Below are 24,435 nucleotides of genomic sequence, written 5' to 3'. Positions count from 1 at the left end.
CACACACCCTCTACCACTTCTGAAACCACACTGTTCCTCCCCAATCTGAAGCTCTGTACCTGCCTTCACCCTCTCAGTTAATACCCTCCCATACAATTTCTCAGGAATACTCAACAAACTTATACCTCTGTAGTTTGAACACTCACCTTTATCCCTTTTCCCTTTGTACAATAGCACTATACATGCATCCTGCCAATCCTCAGGCACTTCACCATGATCCATGCATACAGTGAATATCCTTACCAACCAATCAAAAACCCAGTCACCCCTTTCTTAATAAATTCAACTGCAATACCATGCTAACCCACCGACTTGCCGGATTTCATCTTCCACAAGCTTTCACCACCTTTTTTCTCTTCATCAAACCACTCTCCCTGACTCTCTCACTTCGCACACCACCCCAACTAAAGCACCCTACATCTGCCACTCTGTCATCAAACATATTCAACAAACCTTCAAAATAATCATTCTATCTCCTCAATTTATCACTACCTGTTATCACTTCCCCCCTTCACCATTGTTCCCATTTGTTCTCTTGTCTTTTGCACATTATTTATCTCTTTCGAAAACATCTTTTTATTCTCCCCAAAGTTTAATGATACTCTCCCACCCGAACTCTCAATTCTTGTGCCTTCCTCTTGACCTCCTGTCGCTTTCTCTTATACATCTCCTGGTCATCTGCACTCCTTCCTTGCAATTATCGTCCAAACGCCTCTTTTTTCTCTTTCACTAACACCTTTACCTCTTCATCCCACCTCTCACTACCTTTTCTAATATGAGCTGAGGCTATGCATTCATTCCCACATAAAAACAATCATTTTACCCGAATAAACATATTATTCATAATCTTTACTTTTCTTGAAAATAAACAGCTACTTAAACAATTAGAATATGACATTAACCAGTCTAAAGTATGAGGCGCAACATTTCTTTCATCAAGAGACATTTGCAACTTACCGGAAAATTTCGAACGTTACTATAATATTGAGGAACATACTTTCTCGTTGGGGAAGTTCTGTTAGTTTCAGTAAATTATCTTGACATGATCTAAGATATAGATTTATGTTGTTTATGAAGCTGTGTGAGCGAACTACAGTAACAAATTAATGGAGAGGTGCTCCAAGTTTATATCAATTCCTCACTTATTATCTCCTCACATCACGGCACAATTCTCTGATGTATGCCTTATACATGAAAAACACTAACAAACTGGTATCTGTTTAAAAAAATGATATCTTTGAATAAGTTTCAATGTGTGTTCAATGGATACATAAATAACGGATTTTCCACTAATCAAGATTGGGGTGTCTAAATGTGTGTGGATGTAACCAAAATGAGAAAAAAGGAGAAATAGGTAGTATGTTTGAGGAAAGGAACCTGGATGTTTTGGCTCTGAGTGAAACGAAGCTCAAGGCTAAAGAGGAAGGGTGGTTTGGGAATGTCTTGGGAGTAAAGTCAGGGGTTAGTGAGAGGACAAGAGCAAGGGAAGGAGTAGCACTACTCCTGAAACAGGAGTGGTGGGAATATGTGATAGAGTGTAAGAAAGTAAACTCTAGATTGATATGGGTAAAACTGAAAGTGGATGGAAAGAGATGGGTGATTACTGGTGCATATGCACCTGGGTATGAGAAGAAAGATGATGAGAGGCAAGTGTTTTGGAAGCAGCTGAGTGAGTGTGTTAGTAGTTTTGATGCACGAGACCAGGTTATAGTGATGGGTGATTTGAATGCAAAGGTTAGTAATGTGGCAGGTGATCGAGTGTTGGTATTATTGCCTCAGATAGGAAATCCTCTGAGAACAAGGTTTTATGGTCTCTGGGTTACTGAGAAAAGTGGATGATTTGAACTAAATTGTGAATACTCCAGAAAGATGCAAGCCAAGCCAATTGTGTCACATAAACATAATAAAACCTTATCATGATAGAAATTCTGCAAATGATGATGTGCATGTGTTATGTCTGATGATGCAGAGGATGTGGATGGAAGTGAGAATGTAAAGTTGGAGATATTTATTTATTTATTTATTTTACTTTGTCGCTGTCTCCCGCGTTAACGAGGTAGCGCAAGTAAACAGACGAAAGAATGGCCCAACCCACCCACATACACATGTATATACACACACGTCCACACACACAAATATACATACCTTTACATCTCAACATACACATATATATACACACAGACATATACATATACACACATGTACATAATTCATACTGTCTGCCTTTATTCATTCCCATCGCCACCCCGCCACACATGAAATAGCAACCCCCTCCCCCCTCATTTGCACGAAGTAGCGCTAGGAAAAGACAACAAAGGCCACACTTGTTCACACTCAGTCTCTAGCTGTCATGTAATAATGCACCGAAACCACAGCTCCCTTTCCACATCCAGGGCCCACAGAGCTTTCCATGGTTTACCTCAGACGCTTCACATGCCCTGGTTCAATCCATTAACAGCACATCGACCCCAGTATACCACTTCGTTCCAATTCACTCTATTCCTTGCATGCCTTTCACCCGCCTGCATGTTCAGGCCCCGATCACTCAAAATCTTTTTCACTCCATTTTTCCACCTTGTCTCCCACTTCTCATTCCCTCCACCTCTGACACATATATCCTCTTGGTCAATCTTTCCTCACTCATTCTCTCTATGTGACCAAACCATTTCAAAACACCCTCTTCTGCTCTCTCAACCACACTCTTTTTATTACCAACCATCTCTCTTACCCTATAATTACTTACTCGTTCAAACCACCTCAGACCACATATTGTCCTCAAACATTTCATTTCCAGCACATCCACCTCCTCCGCACAACTCTATCCATAGCCCATGCCTCGCAACCATATAACATTGTTGGAACCACTATTCCTTCAAACATACCCATTTTTGCTTTCCGAGATAATGTTTTCGACTTACTCACATTCTTCAATGCTCACAGAACTTTCACCCCCTCCCCCACCCTATGATTCACTTCCGCTTCCATAGTTCCATCCGCTGCCAAATCCACTCCCAGATACCTAAAACACTTCACTTCCTCCAGTTTTTCTCCATTTAAACTTACCTCCAAATTGACTTGTCTCTCAACCCTACTGTACCTAATAACTTTGCTCTTATTCACATTTACTCTACTCTCAGCTTTCTTCTTTCACACACTTTACCAAACTCAGTCACCAGCTTCTGCAGTTTCTCACACGAATCAGCCACCAGCGCTGTATCATCAGCGAACAACAACTGACTCACTTCCCAAGCTTCTCATCCACAACAGACTGCATACATTCACCTCCCTAACAACCCCATCCATAAACAAATTAAACAACCATGGAGACATCACACACCCCTGCTGCAAACCTACATTCACTGAGAACCAATCACTTTCCTCTCTTCCTACACGTACACATGCCTTACATCCTTAATAAAAACTTTTCAATGCTTCTAACAACTTGCCTCCCACACCATATATTCTTAATACCTTCCACAGAGCATCTCTATCAACTCTATCATATGCCTTCTCCAGATCCATAAATGCTACATACAAATCCATTTGCTTTTCTAAGTATTTCTCACATACATTCACCTCACCTTCACCCTCTCAATCAATACCCTCCCATATAATTTCCCAGGAATACTCAACAAACGTATACCTCTGTAATTTGAGCACTCACTTTTATGCCCTTTTCCTTTGTATAATGGCACTATGCAAGCATTCCGCCAATCCTCAGGCACCTCACCACGAGTCATACAAACATTAAATAACCTTACCAACCAGTCATTAACAATACAGTCACCCCCTTTTTAATAAATTCCACTGCAATACTATCCAAACCCGCTGCCTTGCTGGCTTTCATCTTCCACAAAGCTTTTACTACCTCTTCTCTCTTTACCAAATCATTTTCCCTAACCCTCTCATTTTGCACACCACCTCGACCAAAACACCCTATATCTGCCACTCTATCATCAAACACATTCAACAAACCTTCAAAATACTCACTCCATCTCCTTCTCACATCACCACTACTTGTTATCACCTCCCCATTTGCCCCCTTCACTGAAGTTGCCATTTGTTCCCTTGTCTTACGCACTTTATTTACCTCCTTCCAAAACATCTTTTTATTCCCCCTAAAATTTAATGATACTCTCTCACCCCAACTGTCAAATTGCCCTCTTTTTCACCTCTTGCACCTTTCTCTTGACCTCCTGCCTCTTTCTTTTATACATCTCCCAGTCATTTGCATTATTTCCCTGCAAAAATTGTCCAAATGCCTCTCTCTTCTCCTTCACTAATAATCTTACTTCTTCATCCCATCACTCACTACCCTTTCTAATCTGCCTACCTCCCATGCTTCTCATGCCACAAGCATCTGCGCCAGCCATCACCGCTTCCCGAAATACATCCCATTCCTCCCCCACTCCCCTTACATCATTTGTTCTCACCTTTTCCCATTCTGTACTCAATGTCTCCTGGTACTTCCTCACACAAGTCTCCTTCCCAAGCTCATTTACTCTCACCTCTTTTCACCCGAGCATTCTCTCCTCTTTTCTGAAAACCTCTACAAATCATCATCTTCACCTCCACAACATAATGATCTGCAATATTACTCATACCAAAAAAAACTACTGTTGTAGCAATGGTTCTATCCTGCCTATTAACTTTTTCTCAATCTTTAACTTCGTTAAGTTTCTTCTTCCATGCCTGGTTGACCAGTGCTTACCTATCTAATATTGTATCTATCTATCTACATCTCTGACACCTGTTCCAACTGGAACTCCCTTAAGGGGGTGGAGGCCATGGCAAGTCTCCATAACTAGTGAACTCCAGTGCTGCTTCTTAACCTTTAGTGCCTCACCCTTAAAAGGCAACTGGCAGAAGGCAAATCTAGGACAGTGTTTGGAGAGGCTCCTACCTAATGTTCCTATTGACTACATCTACCTAATGCTCCTCCCTAAAGCTCCAGCTAAAATGTTCCTACCTACTGCTCCTACCATTTTGCCAAACTGCAGGGCTAGCACATAGAGCTCATTGCAGGAAAATCTAGAGTTGCAAAGAATGAGCTGTGCAAGTTAAGTTTTGTTGTGTTATGTAAGACAAGGAAAGATATATGTTTGTGGACAGAGTGCCAGTAGTCCATGTGTGGGTGAGGCAGAAAGAAAAGAAAGTTAACTGGGTCAGAGGAGTGCAACTTGACAACCACTGAAGTCCTCCTGATTCACTACACAGCTGTCACTAACCTTCCCTGACATATCTAATCATGATATAAATTCTCCTGATCCAATCTAACAGAGCACCATTCATTTAAACTTTTCCCAATGTTCTCTTTCCTCTACCTTTTTTCAACTGAGACAGCACAGGCAACTGAGAGTGCTAATCAGAGCCATCTTGTTTACACTTCTTTTTTCTTTTCTTTCAAACTATTTGCCATTTCCCTTATTAGCAAGGTAGCATTAAGAACAGAGGACTGGGCCTCTGAGGGAATATCCTCACCTGGCCCCCTTCTCTATTCCTTCTTTTGGAAAATTAAAAAAAACAAGAGGGGAGGATTTCCAGCCCCCCCACTCCCTCCTCTTTTAGTCGCCTTCTACGACACGCAGGGAATATGTGGGAAGTATTCTTTCTCCCCTATCCCCTATTCTATTCATGTCTTTTTAAGGTATGACCTTGCTGAGGACTTCTGTCCAGAAATGGACCCTTCAAGATAAATTTCTATATATCTCTGTTGCCTGATTCCCCAAGGGATGTCCCGACGTGGACAGACCGCAGAAAAAGTCAACAATTTCCTCTATACAACCACACGTTTCTAGTACGCTTTATTTTCCCTCACACTTTCCTATGTCCTCTCCCAATATATTCCCTCGCTTTCCTTTCCAAGGATGCTGGCTACGTTCCCCTCATTCTATGTCCTATATCACTCCTATATATTCTTTTTACCAACCTGTTATCAAGTTATCAAGGTATTTCTCTCAAAAACAATGTATCACTGCATCCAGTGATACCTTTTCCAACATCCTACATCTCTAATACATTTAAACATAACATATACTTACTCTGTTCTACCTGCTAACAGTCTGAGCACAGCTAAAATTCCTTATTTCAACAGTCTAAATTCCTAAACTATCTGCACTATTCCATGCCTATGTTTCACATCCATAAGTTGGGATTGGCAGAATTATGTTGTTCCTCACTTTTTTTTTTAACTCAAGGTAACTCTCTTCCCTTTCATTATTTTCTCAAAGGATCTAGTCACCTTCCTCCCTTGGAAAGCTTTCTCCTTCAGTTCTTTCAGTCAGCCATTTGCATAATACTGAACCCAAATACCTAAATTCTATGACCTCTTCCTACAGTTCACATCACATCACAACTATGAACTTCACTCAGTGTAACTATTTTGTATAACATTACAATGTTTATCACTTTACTCACCCTCCTTTCAGAACCCATCATTTTACCCTTTTCATTTTTGTATTATACTTAACCACTGTTTCCCGCATCAGTGAGGTAGCGCAAGGAAACAGACGAAGAATGGCCCAACCACCCATATAGACCTATATATACATAAATGCCCATACACTCACATATACATACATATACACTTCATTGTATACATACACAGACACAGACATATATACACATGTACATATTCATACTTGCTGCCTTCATCCATTCCCGTCGCCAACCTGCCACACATGAAATAGCATTCCCCCTTACCCTTACCAGTACCTAAACTTTAAATTCTTTCTGTTACACATTGTGTAAACTCACTCACTACCTTCTGTAACTCGCTTCAATCTCCACTGGAATTACCAAATCATTGGCAAAATAAGCTGTCTGTTTACACTATACACATGTATACCCCAGCCTAAGTTTGGTACCCATTTTACTGACCAGCCCACAATGGAAGATGAACGGCTTCTGTTGACTGTAGACTGACTATCACAACCTGGATTCAAACCTATGTGGATTCAGCCATTTAAATACAATCATTCATTTTACTGTGCTCTATTTCAAGTTTGAAGGCAGTAATGAATCACAGATATTTCTGCTTTTCTGTGGTGTTTGCTTCATAATGGTATCCAACCACAGCATTTCAACTTACGTAAATATTACTCTGTTCCCTAGTCTACATCACACCTGATACAGGCATGGACAAGGAAGAATTTTGGATAATTACAATAAATAATTTTCAAAGATTTAGTATGTAATTATCTACACATTTTACATAAACATAGCATCCAAAAGCTGGAAAACCATATCAGAAAGATCAGTAATGTATCTATAATTCAAAAACTCTGAAATACAATTGCTTTTCAACTCTGAAATATGAATGCAGTTTAATCCAAAGTAATTCAGAGTGACAATTGGGTCTCAGACATACCACTAATTTGGGAACAACTAGTCTACATATCAACCTTGGCATCAAAAAGAATTTACTGTATTTTAAGGAATTTACAAAAATACAAAAAGTTTTGGGAAGACTTTACCATGATTAAACAAGAATTGATCAAGAAAAATATATTCATTTTTAATTTTGCTTTGTCGATGTCTCCCGCATTAGCGAGGTAGCGCAAGGAAACAGACGAAAGAATGGCTCAACCCACCCACATACACATGTATACACATACACGTCCACACACGCAAATATACCTCGCCCCACATGAAATAACAACCCACTCCCCCCTCATGTGTGCGAGGTAGCGCTAGGAAAAGACAACAAAGGCCCCATTCGTTCATACTCAGTCTCTAGCTGTCATGTAATAATGCATCGAAACCACAGCTCCCTTTCCACATCCAGGCCCCACAGAACTTTCCATGGTTTACCCCAGACGCTTCACATGCCCTGGTTCAATCCACTGACAGCACATCGACCCCAGTACACCACATCATTCCAATTCACTCCATTCCTTGCACACCTTTCACCCTCCTGCATGTTCAGGCCCCGATCACTTAAAATCTTTTTCACTCCATCTTTCCACCTCCAATTTGGTCCCCCACTTCTCCTCATTCCCTCCACCTCTTACACATATATCCTCTTTGTCAATCTTTTCTCACTCATTCTCTCCATGTGACCAAACCATTTGAAAACACCCTCTTCTGCTCTCTCAACCACACTCTTTTTATTACCACACATCTCACTTACCCTATTATTACTTACTCGATCAAACCACCTCACACCACATACTGTCTTCAAACATCTCATTTCCAGCACATCCACCCTCCTGCGCACAACTCTATCCATAGCCCACGCCTCACAACCGTACAACAGTGTTGGAACCACTATTCCTTCAAACGTACCCATTTTTGCTTTCCGAGATAATGTTCTCGACTTCCACACATTCTTCAAGGCTCCCAGAATTTTCGCCCCCTCCCCCACCCTATGATTCACTTCTGCTTCCATGGTCCCATCCGCTGCCAAATCCACTCCCAGATATCTAAAACACTTCACTTCCTCCAGTTTTTCTCCATTCAAACTTACCTCCCAATTGACTTGACCCTCAACCCTAATGTACCTAATAACCTTGCTCTTATTCACATTTACTCTCAACTTTCTTCTTTCACACACTTTACCAAACTGTCACCAGCTTTTGCAGTTTCACACATGAATCAGCCACCAGCACTGTATCATCAGCGAACAACAACTGACTCACTTCCCAAGCTCTCTCATCCACAACAGACTGCATACTTGCCCCTCTTTCCAAAACTCTTGCATTCACCTCCCTAACAACCCCATCCATAAACAAATTAAACAACCATGGAGACATCACACACCCCTGCCGCAAACCTACATTCACTGAGAACCAATCACTTTCCTCTCTTCCTACACATACACATGCCTTACATCCTCGATAAAAACTTTTCACTGCTTCTAACAACTTGCCTCCCACACCATATATTCTTAATACCTTCCACAAAGCATCTTTATCAACTCTATCATATGCCTTCTCCAGATCCATAAATGCTACATACAAATCCATTTGCTTTTCTAAGTATTTCTCACATACATTCTTCAAAGCAAACACCTGATCCACACATCCTCTACCACTTCTGAAACCACACTGCTCTTCCCCAATCTGATGCTCTGTACATGCCTTCACCCTCTCAATCAATACCCTCCCATATAATTTCCCAGGCATACTCAACAGACTTATACCTCTGTAATTTGAGCACTCACCTTTGTCCCCTTTGCCTTTGTACAATGGCACTATGCATGCATTCCACCAATCCTCAGGCACCTCACCATGAATCATACATACTTTAAATAACCTTACCAACCAATCAACAATACAGTCACCCCATTTTTTAATAAATTTCACTGCAATACCATCCAAACCCGCTGCTTTGCCGCCTTTCATCTTCCGCAAAGCTTTTACTACCTCTTCTTTGTTTACCAAATCATTTTCCCTAACCCTCTCACTTTGCACACCTCCTTGACCAAAACACCCTATATCTGCCACTCTATCATCAAACACATTCAACAAACCTTCAAAATACTCACTCCATATCCTCACATCACCACTATTTGTCATCACCTCCCCATTAGCCCCCTTCACTGAAGTTCCCATTTGTTCCCTTGTCTTATATTTATTATTTATTATACTTTGTCGCTGTCTCCCGCGTTTGCGAGGTAGCGCAAGGAAACAGACGAAAGAAATGGCCCAACGCCCCCCCATACACATGTATATACATACGTCCACACACGCAAATATACATACCTACACAGCTTTCCATGGTTTACCCCAGACGCTTCACATGCCTTGATTCAATCCACTGACAGCACGTCAACCCCGGTATACCACATCGCTCCAATTCACTCTATTCCTTGCCCTCCTTTCACCCTCCTGCATGTTCAGGCCCCGATCACACAAAATCTTTTTCACTCCATCTTTCCACCTCCAATTTGGTCTCCCTCTTCTCCTCGTTCCCTCCACCTCCGACACATATATCCTCTTGGTCAATCTTTCCTCACTCATTCTCTCCATGTGCCCAAACCACTTCAAAACACCCTCTTCTGCTCTCTCAACCACGCTCTTTTTATTTCCACACATCTCTCTTACCCTTACGTTACTCACTCGATCAAACCACCTCACACCACACATTGTCCTCAAACATCTCATTTCCAGCACATCCGTCCTCCTGCGCACAACTCTATCCATAGCCCACGCCTCGCAACCATACAACATTGTTGGAACCACTATTCCTTCAAACATACCCACTTTTGCTTTCCGAGATAATGTTCTCGACTTCCACACATTCTTCAAGGCTCCCAGAATTTTCGCCCCCTCCCCCACCCTATGATCCACTTCCGCTTCCATGGTTCCATCCGCTGCCAGATCCACTCCCAGATATCTGAAACACTTCACTTCCTCCAGTTTTTCTCCATTCAAACTCACCTCCCAGTTGACTTGACCCTCAACCCTACTGTACCTAATAACCTTGCTCTTATTCACATTTACTCTTAACTTTCTTCTTTCACACACTTTACCAAACTCAGTCACCAGCTTCTGCAGTTTCTCACATGAATCAGCCACCAGCGCTGTATCATCAGCGAACAACAACTGACTCACTTCCCAAGCTCTCTCATCCCCAACAGACTTCATACTTGCCCCTCTTTCCAAAACTCTTGCATTTACCTCCCTAACAACCCCATCCATAAACAAATTAAACAACCATGGAGACATCACACACCCCTGCCGCAAACCTACATTCACTGAGAACCAATCACTTTCCTCTCTTCCTACACGTACACATGCCTTACATCCTCGATAAAAACTTTTCACTGCTTCTAACAACTTTCCTCCCACACCATATATTCTTAATACCTCCCACAGAGCATCTCTATCAACTCTATCATATGCCTTCTCCAAATCCATAAATGCTACATACAAATCCATTTGCTTTTCTAAGTATTTCTCACATACATTCTTCAAAGCAAACACCTGATCCACACATCCTCTACCACTTCTGAAACCACACTGCTCTTCCCCAATCTGATGCTCTGTACATGCCTTCACCCTCTCAATCAATACCCTCCCATATAATTTACCAGGAATACTCAACAAACTTATACCTCTGTAATTTGAGCACTCACTCTTATCCCCTTTGCCTTTGTACAATGGCACTATGCACACATTCCGCCAATCCTCAGGCACCTCACCATGAGTCATACATACATTAAATAACCTTACCAACCAGTCAACAATAGTCACCCCCTTTTTTAATAAATTTCACTGCAATACCATCCAAACCTGCTGCCTTGCCGGCTTTCATCTTCCGCAAAGCTTTCACTACCTCTTCTCTGTTTACCAAATCATTTTCCCTAACCCTCTCACTTTGCATACCACCTCGACCAAAACACCCTATATCTGCCACTCTATCATCAAACACATTCAACAAACCTTCAAAATACTCACTCCATCTCCTTCTCACATCACCACTACTTGTTATCACCTCCCCATTTGCGCCCTTCACTGAAGTTCCCATTTGCTCCCTTGTCTTACGCACTTTATTTACCTCCTTCCAGAACATCTTTTTATTCTCCCTAAAATTTAATGATACTCTCTCACCCCAACTCTCATTTGCCCTTTTTTTCACCTCTTGCACCTTTCTCTTGACCTCCTGTCTCTTTCTTTTATACATCTCCCACTCAATTGCATTTTTTCCCTGCAAAAATCGTCCAAATGCCTCTCTCTTCTTTTTCACTAATACTCTTACTTCTTCATCCCACCACTCACTACCCTTTCTAATCAACCCACCTCCCACTCTTCTCATGCCACAAGCATCTTTTGCGCAAGCCATCACTGCTTCCCTAAATACATCCCATTCCTCCCCCATTCCCTTTACCTCCTTTGTTCTCACTTTTTTCCATTCTGTACTCAGTCTCTCGTGGTACTTCCTCACACAAGTCTCCTTCCCAAGCTCACTTACTCTCAAGAAAAATGTAAATACATAAACAGCTTATTGGTAACATTTTCTTTGTTTTGTTTGATTTTATAAATGAGTTAAGATTAAGATATGGGAACTGTAACATTTGTAACTCTAGGTTAGGCAGGCTTGGGTCAGTTTGGGTTATGGTAAGGATTAGGTTCTAAGGTTATGCTTAGGGTATGTCTATTTAGGTTAAGTTAGCCCCCCTTCCCATGAAAAAAATAATTTACTGTGGATACCAGGATTGTGGAACTTTTGCATTCTGATTAGTTTAATGCTCATCAGGTTTGGGTAGTTGGGTAAAGGTTTGACTAAGGTGAGGTGGATGTAGTTCAGTTCTGGATAGGTTAGGTTGACCAAAAATACAGCGCATTAAAGTGATAACATTATCCTCTGGCTCTCTTCTATCCTATTTGTACTATCACATGATATATACACAAAAAGGAACTCTTCAAAATTCATTACACCATAAGTATTTACATATCTTTTAGAATCTTTTTCAGTTCTAAGAAACATACTGCATGAAGATCACTAAAGGAATTTTACCAGTTAGCTGTTACAATATAAGCAAATAAGCATAAAAGACTACCTTAAAAATTATTTGAGCTCTGGAACTCGCAGCATTGCAATGTAATGCAATCTTTGATGAATAAGAAAACAAGGAAAAAACAAATTTTCAGTAATAGCCTGAAAAAGTTATATATGGTGGCCATTATCACAAGTAAACACAACATATACCATTAGAAAGGCTTGAGACATTTTACTGACATGTCTGAGTGTTGTTACTTTCAAAAACCACAACTCTTTAGGTATATTTAGTCCAGAGTATTACAGTTTTGTCTAAATCATGTTTAAGAGTATTTCTGTGACAATATATGAAAACATTAGTTCTGCATCACACACAGGGAGGCTATAGAAGCAAAATATCTCTATAATGGAGAAAGAATGCTCAATACTTCTCAGAAATATACTTGGAATGAGGGTAACAGATAATACAGAATATTTCTTAATTTTCCTTTTAAGGACTAATACAGCCCTTCCACTGTTTGTAAATCATTCTTTTGTTTTAAGCCCTCTCATTTTTGTGAAGATAGAGAACTATTTCAATTAATGTCACACAATGTCAGGAAGATTTTATTTTTGTTTAATGTCAACAGGTCCTATCGCAGCTTTCTAAAAGGAGATTCAATTCTAAGGTTTATGCTGAGGTCTAGAGTTGAACAGAAAAAAAAAACTATAGGAGAAAAAGAGCCAGCAAAAAGATTCAAAACAGTTTAAACAGTAAAATTTTGCATTCTATCCGTTGGTTTTTGTTGAATTATGATTCTTAAAGGCACATCTACAATGAACACCCATGTAAATAGCTCAGATTTACAATAAGATGAATTTGTAATATTATACACAATAAACATATATATTATTTTCCAAAAGTGTTCCAGCAGACTGATGGAGAAAAATCAATACAACTCATAGATTTCATCAAATCCAAAATACTAAGAATGAAATATGGTGTACAGAAGATGTGATGCTTAGCTTCAAAGAAGTATTCACAGGCATTATGAGGGCTGTTGTGGAGCTTGAAATGGCTTATCAAGATTATAAATTCCAACTGTTTGGTCCCATGCACAATCTGCCATTAACCCTTCAACATGGTTTGAAAAATCTAAGCCATAAACAAACTCGGTGTGGTTGTCCATCACCTTCAGACATGGAGAGGGTAGTTTGTGATCCCAGATTCTGAAAAACAATGAAATCAGTATAGGCATTTTGACAGAACAAACTTTAAGTTTTAGATATGCTCCTGTACCGGTCTAGTGTAGACATGCAAACAATTTATGGAAGCACACCCAACTAATATGACACACATTTGACTTACCATATCCATATCATCTTTTTTTCCTCTTAAATCCTATATCTACCCACTAGACAAATGTAAGTCCTGTGCCATACTATACCTTGTAGTAAAATCATAAGACACTGAAGCCAACTGGGTCTCTATGAAAGGAGAGAACTTTACTCTGCGTACTGGATATCCATGTCCCTGAAACAATTTGGGAAACTGATGCAACTCACACTGTGATCATATAAAAGCATTATGTGAAAGTACGAAGTACATGGCATTTCTGGAGATAATGCTTTCATCATGGTGTTATGTTATGCCAATAAGATGATCAAACAAAGAGTTAACCACATAATCTATATTTCCTTACAAACCCTTTATGAAATACACATATAAAAGTTAGCAATCCATATTACAAAAAGTAAATCTATAATATAAACATTTCTCCTTTTTCTTCATATTCTATTGCCATTTCCCGCATTGGCAAGGCAGTGCTATAAACAAACAAAGAGATACCACAGCTGCTCACATCTGTATTCTGGCTGTCATGTTTAATGCAAAAAAACCACAGCTCCCTATCCACAAATCCACAATCAGGCCCCAAAGACTTTTCCAAGGTTTACCAAAGATGCATCACATGTCCTGGTTCAGTATATTGACAACACATCAACCACAGTATATCACATTTTCTCAATTCACTCTATCCTGTGCATGCCTTTCACCCTCAAAATCTTTCTTACTCCATTCATAGGTCTATATATGGGAAACAGAAGAGGAGTCACGCGGGGAGTGCTCATCCTGCTCGAAGGCTTAGACTAGGGTGTCTAAATGTGTGTGGATGTAACCAAAATGAGAAAAAGGGACAGATATATAGTGTGTTTGAGGAAAGGAACCTGGATGTTTTGGCTCTGAGTGAAATGAAGCTCAAGGGTAAAGGGGAAGAGTGGTTGGGAATGTTTTGGGAGTAGTCAGGGGTTGGTGACAGGACAAGAGCAAGGGAAGGAGTAGCACTACTGAAACAGGAGTGGTGGGAGTATGTGATAGAGTGTAAGAAAGTAAACTCTTGATTGATATGGGTAAAACTGAAAGTAGATGGAGAGAGATGGGTTATTATTGGTGCATATGCACCCGGGCATGAGAAGAAAGATCATAAGAGGCAAGTGTTTTGGGAACAGCTGAGTGAGTGTGTTAGTAGTTTTGATGCAAGAGACCGGGTTATAGTGATGAGTGATTTGAATGCAAAGGTGAGTAATGTGGCAGCTGTAGGAATAATTAGTGTACAATGGGGTGTTCAGTGTTGTAAATGGAAATGGTGAAGAGCTTGTAGATTTATGTGTTGAAAAAAGACTGGTGATTGGGAATACTTGTTTTAAAGAGAGAGATATAAGTATATGCATGTAAGTAGGAGAGATGGCCAGAGAGTGTTATCGGATTACGTGTTAATTGATAGGCGTGCAAAAGAGAGACTTTTGGATGTTAATGTGCTGAGAGGTGCAACTGGAGGGATATGTGATTCATTATCTTGTGGAGGCAAAAGTGAAGATTTGCGCAGGTTTTCACAAAAGAGAGAATGTTGGCATGAAGAGAGTGGTGAGAGTAAGTGAGCTTGGGAAGGAGGCTTGTGTGAGGAAGTACCAGGATAGACTGAGTGCAGAATGGAAAAAGGTGAGAGCAAAGGACGTAAGGGGAGTGGGGAAGGAATGGGATGTATTTAGGGAAGCAGTGATGGCTTGCGCAAAAGATGCTTGTGGCTTGGGAGGTGGGCAGATTAGAAAGGGTAGTGAGTGGTGGGATGAGGGAGTATGATTATTAATGAAAGAGAAGAGAGGGGCATTTGAACGATTTTTGAAGGGAAATACTGCAAATGATTGGAAGATGTATAAAAGAAAGAGGCAAGAGGTCAAGAGAAAGGTGCAAGAGGTGAAAAAGAGGGCAAATGAAAGTTGGGGTGAGAGAGTATCATTAAATTTTAGGGAGAATAAAAAGATGTTTTAGAAGGAGGTAAATAAAGTGCATAAGACAAGGGAATAAATGGGAACATCGGTGAAGGAGGCTAATGGGGAGGTAATAACAATTAGTGGTGATGTGAGAAGAAGAAGGAGTGAGTATTTTGAAGGTTTGTTGAATGTGTTAGATGATAGAGTGGCAGATATAGGGTGTTTTGGTCGAGGTGTTGTGCGAAGTGAGAGGGTTAGGGAGAATGATTTGGTAAACAGAAAGAGGAAGTAAAAGCTTTGTGGAAGATGAAAGCCGGCAAGGCAGCGGGTTTGAATGGTATTGCAGTGGAATTTATTAAAAAGGGGGTGAGTGTGTTGTTGACTGGTTGGTAAGGATATTCAATGTATGTATAACTCATGGTGAGATGCCTGAGGATTGTTGGAGGAATGCATGCATAGTGCCAATGTACAAAGGTACAGGGGATAAAGGTGAGTGCTCAAATTACAGAGGTATAAGTTTGTTGAGTATTCTTGGGAAATTATATGGGAGGGTATTGATTGAGAGGGTGAAAGTATCTACAGAGCATCAGATTGGGGAAGAGCAGTGTGGTTTCAGAAGTGGTAGAGGATGTGTGGATTGGGTGTTTGCTTTGAAGAATGTATGTGAGAAATACTTAGAAAAGCAAATGCATTTGTATGTAGCATTTATGGATCTGGAGAAGGCATATGATAAGAGTTGACAGAGATGCTCTGTGGAAGGTACTAAGAATATATGGTGTGGGAGGCAAGTTGCTAGAAGCAGTGAAAAGTTTTTATCGAGGATGCATGGCATGGGTACGAGTAGGAAGAGAGGAAAGTAACTGGTTCTCAGTGAATGTTGGTTTGCGGCAGGGGTGCTTGATTTCTCCATGGTTTAATTTGTTTATGGATGGGATTGTTAGGGAGGTGAATGCAAGAGTTTTGGAGAGAGGGGTAAGTATGCAGTCTGTTGTGGATGAGAGGGCTTGAGAAGTGAGTCAATTGTTGTTTGCTGATGATACAGCTCTGGTGGCTGATTCGGGTGAGAAACTGCAGAAGCTGGTGACTGAATTTGGGAAAGTGTGTGAAAGAAGAAAGCTGAGAGTAAATGTGAATAAGAGCAAGGTTATTAGATACAGTAGGGTTGAGGGACAAGTTAATTGGGAGGTAAGTTTGAATGGAGAAAAACTGGAGGAAGTGAAGTGTTTTAGATATCTGGGAGTGGATTTGGCAGCAGATGGAACCATGGAAGTGAGTCACAGGGTGGGGGAGGGGGCGAAAGTTCTGGGAGCGTTGAAAAATGTGTGAAAGGCTAGAACATTATCTCGGAAAGCAAAAATGGGTATGTTTGAAGGTATAGTGGTTCCAACAATGTTATGTGGTTGCGGCATGGGCTATAGATAGAGTTGTGCGGAGGAGGGTGGATGTGTTGGAAGTGAGATGTTTGAGGACAATTTGTGGTATGAGGTGGTTAGATCGAATAAGAAATGAAAGGGTAAAAGAGGTGTGTAGTAATAAAAAGAGTGTGATTGATAGAGCAGAAGAGGGTGTTTTCAAATGGTTTGGTCATATGGAGAGAATGAGTGAGGAAAGATTGACAAAGAGGATATATGTGTCAGAGGTGGAGGGAACGAGGAGAAGTGTAAGATCAAATTGGAGGTGGAAGGATGGAGTGAGAAAGATTTTGAGTGATCGGGGCCTGAACATGCATTAGGGTGAAAGGCGTGCAGGGAATAGAGTGAATTGGAATGATGTGGTATACCAGGGCTGACGTGCTGTCAATGGATTGAACCAGGGCATGTGAAGCGTCTGGGGTAAACCATGGAAAGTTTTGTGGGGCCTGGATGTGGAAAGGGAGCTGTGGTTTTAGTTCATTATACATGACACCTAGAGACTGAGTGTGAACGAATGTGGCCTTCATGGCTTTTCCTAGCACTACCTTGTGCGCATGCTGGGGGAGGGGGTTGTCATTTTATGTGTGGCGGGGTGGCAACGGAAATGAATAAAGGCAGCAAATATGAATTATGTACATGTGTATACGTCTGTGTATGTATATATATGTATACGTTGAAATGCATAGGTATGTATATGTGCATGTGCGGACATGTATGTATAAATATACATGTGTATGTGGGCAGGTTGGGCCATTCTTTCGTCTGTTTTCTTGCGCTACCTTGCTAACGCAGGAGACAGCGACAAAGTATAGAAATTTTTTTTTTTTTTTTTTTTTTTATACTAATCGCCATTTCCCGCATTAGCGAGGTAGCGTTAAGAACAGAGGATGAGGACTGGGCCTTTGAGGGAATATCCTCACCTGGCCCCTTTCTCTGTTTCTTCTTTTGGAAAAAAAAAAAAAATGAGGGGAGGATTTCCAGCCTCCCGCTCCCTTCCCTTTTAGTCGCCTTCTACAACACGCAGGGAATACGTTGGAAGTATTCTTTCTCCCCTATCCCCAGGGATAAGAAAAAAAATATAAAGGTATTATAATATGGCTCAACAAACATTCACACAAATCATTCTTATATTAACAAATGAAAAATTTTCATTATGAAGGGGGTGGATGCCATAAGCACCCATGGCTTTGTCAGTGCCACCAGGGAACCTTACTTGCATATCAGTCTAAACACTTTTCCTAGTTTTTTAACTCCTTATACTGTACAAGAATTCACTTTTCAGAAACAGCACACTTATTTTACCAACATTTTCTCCACACTCTCATTAACCACAACTTACAGTAATACTCTGGCAGTGGTAATCTAACATAACAAATGCTTTTAATCAGAGGATAGTCCAATATTTGTAAACATTAGGACATCAGCCCCATCTAGCAGATAATCAAAAAATAATAAGTCTTGTAAAGTATATAACAGATAGGTGATACATGATTCAAGAGGATAAAGGAAGGTTACAGTGCTGGGGCAAATTTCTCAACCTCTTTACTGTCACTCACTTTCCACACTGAATTCTTCTTTCTTCACAGAAAGTTATGATATATTTACACAAACTATCAAATCAATACACATGACACACGATAGCTAAAGAAAGGATGTGGGCAAATAAGGCCTTTCTTCGTCTGTTCCTTACTAACACAGGAAATGGCAAACAAGTATGAAAACGATTAAATCAATCATTATGAGTAGAAAAAGAATTCTGAAAACACTCTTAAGTTGCTGACACCTGACCAACATTTTCTCCACACTCTCATTACCCACAACTTACAGTAATACTCTGGCAGTGGTAATCTAACATAACACATGCTTTCAATCAGAGGATAGTCCAATATTTGCAAACATTAGGACATCAGCCCAATCTAGCAGATAATCAAAAAATAATAAGTCTTGTATAGTATATAACAGATAGGTGATACATGATTCAAGAGGATAAAGGTGGGTTACATTGCTGGGGCAAATTTCCCAACCTCTTTACTGTCACTCACTTTCCACCCTGAATTTTTCTTTCTTCACAGAGTTATGATATATTTACACAAACTATCAAATCAATACACATGACAAATGAGAGCTAAAGAAACGATGTGGGCAAATAAGGCCTTTCTTCATCTGTTCCTGAAGCTGCCTTGCTAACACAGGAAATGGCAAACAAGTATGAAAACAACTAAATCAATCATTCAGAGTAAGAAAGAACTCTGAAAACACTTTTAAGTTGCTGACCTTAAGATTAAAGACTGCTTGCCCAGGCTGTCTTAAATCCCATCCATGGATGGCACCATCAGTGCCTGCTGTGGCAATAACATTTTGATTGTACTTGCACCAATCACAGCTCAAGACTTCCCCTTCGCAAACACGTATTGTCATTGATGGCTGAGGTTTCTTTTTTGCGTTCCATATTCTCAGTGTCCCATCACCTAAAATGTCAGAGAAGAAATTAGCTGCAAAAAGGATCTTTTTTTTGTTTCAATGATTTCCAAAATAAAACCATCATGGTGAAAATCTGAAATCTTTAACTTCTTCGTTCCCTAACTTCTGGTGACAGTTTTTAAGGAGTGGTTTGACTAAAAACAGAGTCCTGATGATAGACAGATAGGTAGTCAGAAAAATAACTGTTCATACCTTTTATCCAACAACAAAAATAGGTGAGATTTTCTTGTCAGTATTTCTCATCTGATTTTACTTTAGCACAATATGAATGGATATGGGCCACCCTGGTTCAAGCTCATTTCTCTGCAGATATGTCTCATGCATCACAAGATTATTCAGTGAAATTCATAAGGTGGATATACAATATGTGAGCAAATATGGACTACCTATAACTCATTAAAAATTCAAGATGAAAGCTTAGCTCTGGTCTTCTTTCAAACTATATTTAATGGTTTTATAATCCCTTAATCAAACTCTGCTTTTTCAAACTTCCTTCTTTTATTTCTTATTAGCACCATTTTGGCACTATTCAAATAGTGTCTCAACACAAATAATCCTCACTTACCTGTGCATATTTCACTTTAAGTAGAGAAAACATAGACATACTGTAAATCATTTAACTGTACTTTTTTGCTGATAATATTGCTAGATATCATTTATTTTAGGAGCGTTCTCCCTGTTGTTAGATACAAAACAAAGTGCATTTCTGAGGCAGGTGCACTACACCCTTCCTTTAGCCTTCATCATATAAGTTCGGTCATTTTTTCTACAATGCATTCCTATGTCTGACTTCTAATTGCCTTTCATGTCACAGCCTCCTTTAACTCCCTTGAAAAAGCTTAATATAATATCTACTTATCTAAAACTTTACCACATATTCATTCAAACATGTATTACTTCATATTCTAACTTCCTCTCTAAGACACAGTGGATTCTCAATTATTTGCAATAATTCATGGTATTTTTTTTTATTCATTATCAAACTCTGGTACAGTACCATATCTTGAAATTGGTTATTGATTGGAAGAAGACCAGCAAGCAGGCCTAACAAGAGATGGAGGGATAACATCCAGTAAATCTTTAACAAATACAGAATTGGAAGGTCTATTAGTGCAATCAGATGGAGTTTTCCAAGATAAAGTGACATGGTGGAAATGATGCTTCTTACTGATGGGCTGAAAGTGGGTGGAGGTAAGTATGTAAAAATAAAGGCTACTTCCAGCTCATGCTCTGCTTAGATCATTCAAATGGCACTCTATTTTGATGGCTGAGGATGACAATTGCAACTATGCCATTTACAATAGAATAAAGGTAGTCAGAGATGGCTTTGATATAAAAATTAATCAGTACGGACTGAACAGGAATGTGCACCAAAGGGAGATACGTCATGGCATGAATAGTAAGAATATTAAGAGATCTATAAGGAGAACACAAAGATAAGTGTATATTTCCAATTTCTGATTATGAATGGATATTCAGGGATGTCAGATGATCAGACCAGAAGTACCTAATTTGAAAGGAATGAGGTGTAATGATTAGTTCACTTTCAGTTCAGATTATAATGTGTATTTGAAAATGAATGAGGCTTAATGACCAGTTCACTTTCAGCTCAGCTTATAATGTGGTTTTGAAAAGGAATGAGAGTCAATGATGAAGTCACTTTCAGCTCATATTATACGATGCATTTGAAAAAGTACTTTCATTTACCTGAAACGGAAGCAACACACCCAGACAGTCGTGGAGACCAAACAGCTTGATATACCAAAGCATCATGGCCCAACATTGTTAGTAAAGATTTTCCATGATTTGGATCCCACTGAAATTGTGAGAAAAAGTTTGAAGGTTAGTTAATCTGATGTGTAGAATGAACACCATCAGCTGTTCGTGGATGCTTTAATGAGGGGGGAAAAGTCGGGCCCTGGAATGCAACAATTATGGATACTTTTGCCATGGCCATCCCCTTGAGGGAATTCCCAAAGGGAATGGGATCAGAGTTGAGAGAGATAGAGAGCAGTCTGGCATCACAGAGGAGAATAACATTCTTTCATTAACCAGCATGTATCTACAAACATTTCTCTCAAACTTTGCTCTAATTGTACTGCTAATCCTGACAATGATCACTTATACATTAGAAAATTTAAAGTTAATATCTTATTCATAATTTTGTTTTCAATACCCTGATAACAATACTCTCTACATCTGCCTGAGATTCCGATCGTTGAATTATCTGTCATGCATGAACATCTATTCATGTCTGATTGCAAGTGTTACTGGGCTCCTTCTACAAGAAACAACACTGCGAGTGAAAAGTCACCTTTGGTCTGGATTTATCACTAAAAGTACTGTGTTATCTGTGTTATCAGCAAACAGTAAATACGGACTCACCTCCCAGGCCCCCCACCCCAACAGACTGTAAACCTGCCTGTCTTTCCGACACTTGGATTCACCTCCTTTACACCACATCCATAAACAGATTAAACAGCCATGGTGACATCACACATCCCTGTAAAAGACCCACCTTCACCTGGAACAACTCATCCTCCTACTTTCATTTTCTCTCTGTATTTCTCACAAAAATTCTTCAGAGCAAACACCTGATCCACCCACACCTGATAGCACCATTCTTACCTTGAAAATTTACTTAAGGATGCAATATTAATACATACCAACTTTAATGTTGCATCCCAGGATGCAGAAATGAAAAGCTGATGGTCACGTGTTTGACTCCAGTCTAAACTGTAAGCTTCCTTCGTGTGCTCCTGATAAAGCATCAATGGAGCCTGTGAACAAAATAAGGGACTATATTGCAAAAATGTATTGCTATGTTGATTGAAGGAGATAGAACCCACACTGGAGAAATAAACAAGTAATTCTGGGAGCTCTAAACTTTGGCCCATAACCTAAGACCCTCTTCATTATCCTGAAGAGGGTCCTAGGTATTGGGTCAAAATACAGTGCTCCCAAAATTATTTATTTATTTCTCCAGTGCGGGTTTTTATCTTCATACACCACTATATGAACATGCCCACTATTGTAGTACAGCAAATTCTTCAAAGAAAAACTGAAAGACATTGTAGATGGTCTGGGACTATCTCTATCAGAAGGACAAGCATTACATATAAGTGTCATTTGCAAGTCATTCTCCAAACCTATGCTAAAAGTAATATTTGAGAAAATATGTACATGTAAATACTAGACACCTGGACTTTGAGGTAGTGGTCCAGCAAAGATGCTGAGGTGGTCCAGAAAATCTTAATGCATTGACTAAGGAGTAAGGCATAACTGAATGAGTCTCAAGTACCTAGGTTGTTTTTCCCTTTTGCAGGCAACCAACGTTATTGAACCCAGAAGTCAATTACAGTGGTCTCAAAAGAACATTTCCCAAATTATGTTCTGTACTGCAGGAAAAGATAACTCTGGTTCCAATAACTGCACTCCAAGAATGGGGCATTTGTTTCAACTGCAACCATGTCTAAAGCTGGAGATACATTCATTGGTAGCAATCCATTAGTTCCAATGCAAGGAGACATGAAAGGACTTTTGCACCTCCATCCAAAGTTCTACATCTACATGATCCTTTGAGGGCTGGAGGCCCCATCCTTGATCATATGTGTCCATCTGAACTATCAGGAACTGGTGGGTTATATGTAATCCTTGTTTAGTGAATATCCAAAAGCAGAGTAGGGAACAAGTGCTGTGTATTTGTAATTTATGACAAACCCCTGGTTTGGTTGTATCCCAGAGCTGCAGTGTACCATCTCCAGATGCAGTAACAATTTTGTTTGGCATCTCCTCACTCCATGTCAGGTCAAACAAGCCATCTTTCCATTCACAGCTACATACTATACCATTATCAGGGAGGCTGAGATCAGCCAAAATCAAACTCCCTCCACCTGAAAAGAGAATTTCCAGTGATTGTTATTTGAATAAGTATTTGCAAATCCAACAGCCACAAATTTAAAAGCACTACCTGATATACCAGTAATCCAAAGTATATTACTGCAGTTTTATAGTAAAACAAAGTTACTACTCATATACATCAGTTAGCTCTTATCAACTTAGCCCCCATCCATTTGATTCTTGGTTAATTCAAACAAAATCATCTGTGCATTTGCACCTAAAAGGGCTGAATTTGCTACGTGGATCCAAACATAGAGGTCTTGCAATGACTGCTGTGTTAGGCTATTTGTATGCACTCTGATTATTTCTTTTTTTCTTCTATCATAAGCTCGTATGGTTAGCGACATCATACCTAACTTTCTGCAAGACTTTCTAATATTAAGTGTTTTCTCTATACCTGATTAGAAAGAAGTCAACAATGTCCTCAGTGTTAACCTTCCAGAATGATTATTTTTGAAGAATATCTATGATAATCATGTGTAGTTCTCTGATAAATCTGGAAGGAACTCTCTGGCTAATACCTAGACAGACAGAAAAACACATGTACCGTGTCTCTCAGTATTCTGCCCTGCTGTCTAATATCTTTCTTCTCTCTGTAATTAATCTCTCTTTCACTTCTCACCCCTATTCACTCTTACAATGATGATCCCACTTGATACACTACCATTCACTTTTACTCCCATCCTCACTCTAATCCTTGTTCTCTTTTTGTGCACTGAATACATTTCCCTCCTCAAACTTAGCAACTATCTGAAACATGAAAACAGTATCTTGCCTAAAGCCAACTGCCCTTAAACAATCTGAAATGTGAAAAATATGTGAAGATTTGATTGACAGGTTCTAAAAAGTGTTGACAATGGAGAACATTATAACCCTAGCATGAGTCAGATGGAATAAGGAACAAAACATAATTGCAGATACTTTTATTCTCATAATTTATTTATTTATT

The 24,435-nt window shown here is 39.8% G+C and overlaps 1 protein-coding gene across 8 annotated transcripts in view; it reads right to left on the bottom strand.

Moving 5' to 3' along the window:
* Positions 1-10,690: 10,690 nt before the first annotated feature.
* LOC139758949 (peroxisomal targeting signal 2 receptor-like) overlaps positions 10,691-24,435 on the bottom strand; it is an 18,823-nt gene continuing 5,078 nt past the window's right edge. For 7 of the 8 annotated variants that reach the window (XM_071680769.1, XM_071680765.1, XM_071680766.1 and 4 more), the window contains exons 3-8: positions 23,307-23,479; positions 22,253-22,366; positions 21,294-21,402; positions 19,380-19,573; positions 13,872-13,957; positions 10,691-13,653 (exon numbers count right to left, since the gene is read on the bottom strand). In XM_071680769.1, the coding sequence (XP_071536870.1) occupies positions 13,473-13,653; positions 13,872-13,957; positions 19,380-19,573; positions 21,294-21,402; positions 22,253-22,366; positions 23,307-23,479 (857 nt within the window). In that variant the 3' untranslated portion in view covers positions 10,691-13,472. The remainder of the gene's footprint in view (positions 13,654-13,871; positions 13,958-19,379; positions 19,574-21,293; positions 21,403-22,252; positions 22,367-23,306; positions 23,480-24,435) is intronic. The other variant, XM_071680772.1, reaches the window with a different exon arrangement.

This window comes from Panulirus ornatus, chromosome 32, assembly GCF_036320965.1.
Source record: "Panulirus ornatus isolate Po-2019 chromosome 32, ASM3632096v1, whole genome shotgun sequence".
Lineage (NCBI taxonomy): Eukaryota > Metazoa > Arthropoda > Malacostraca > Decapoda > Palinuridae > Panulirus > Panulirus ornatus.
Note: the sequence above shows the minus strand (reverse complement) of the source record. Positions and strands in the feature narration are given on the sequence as shown.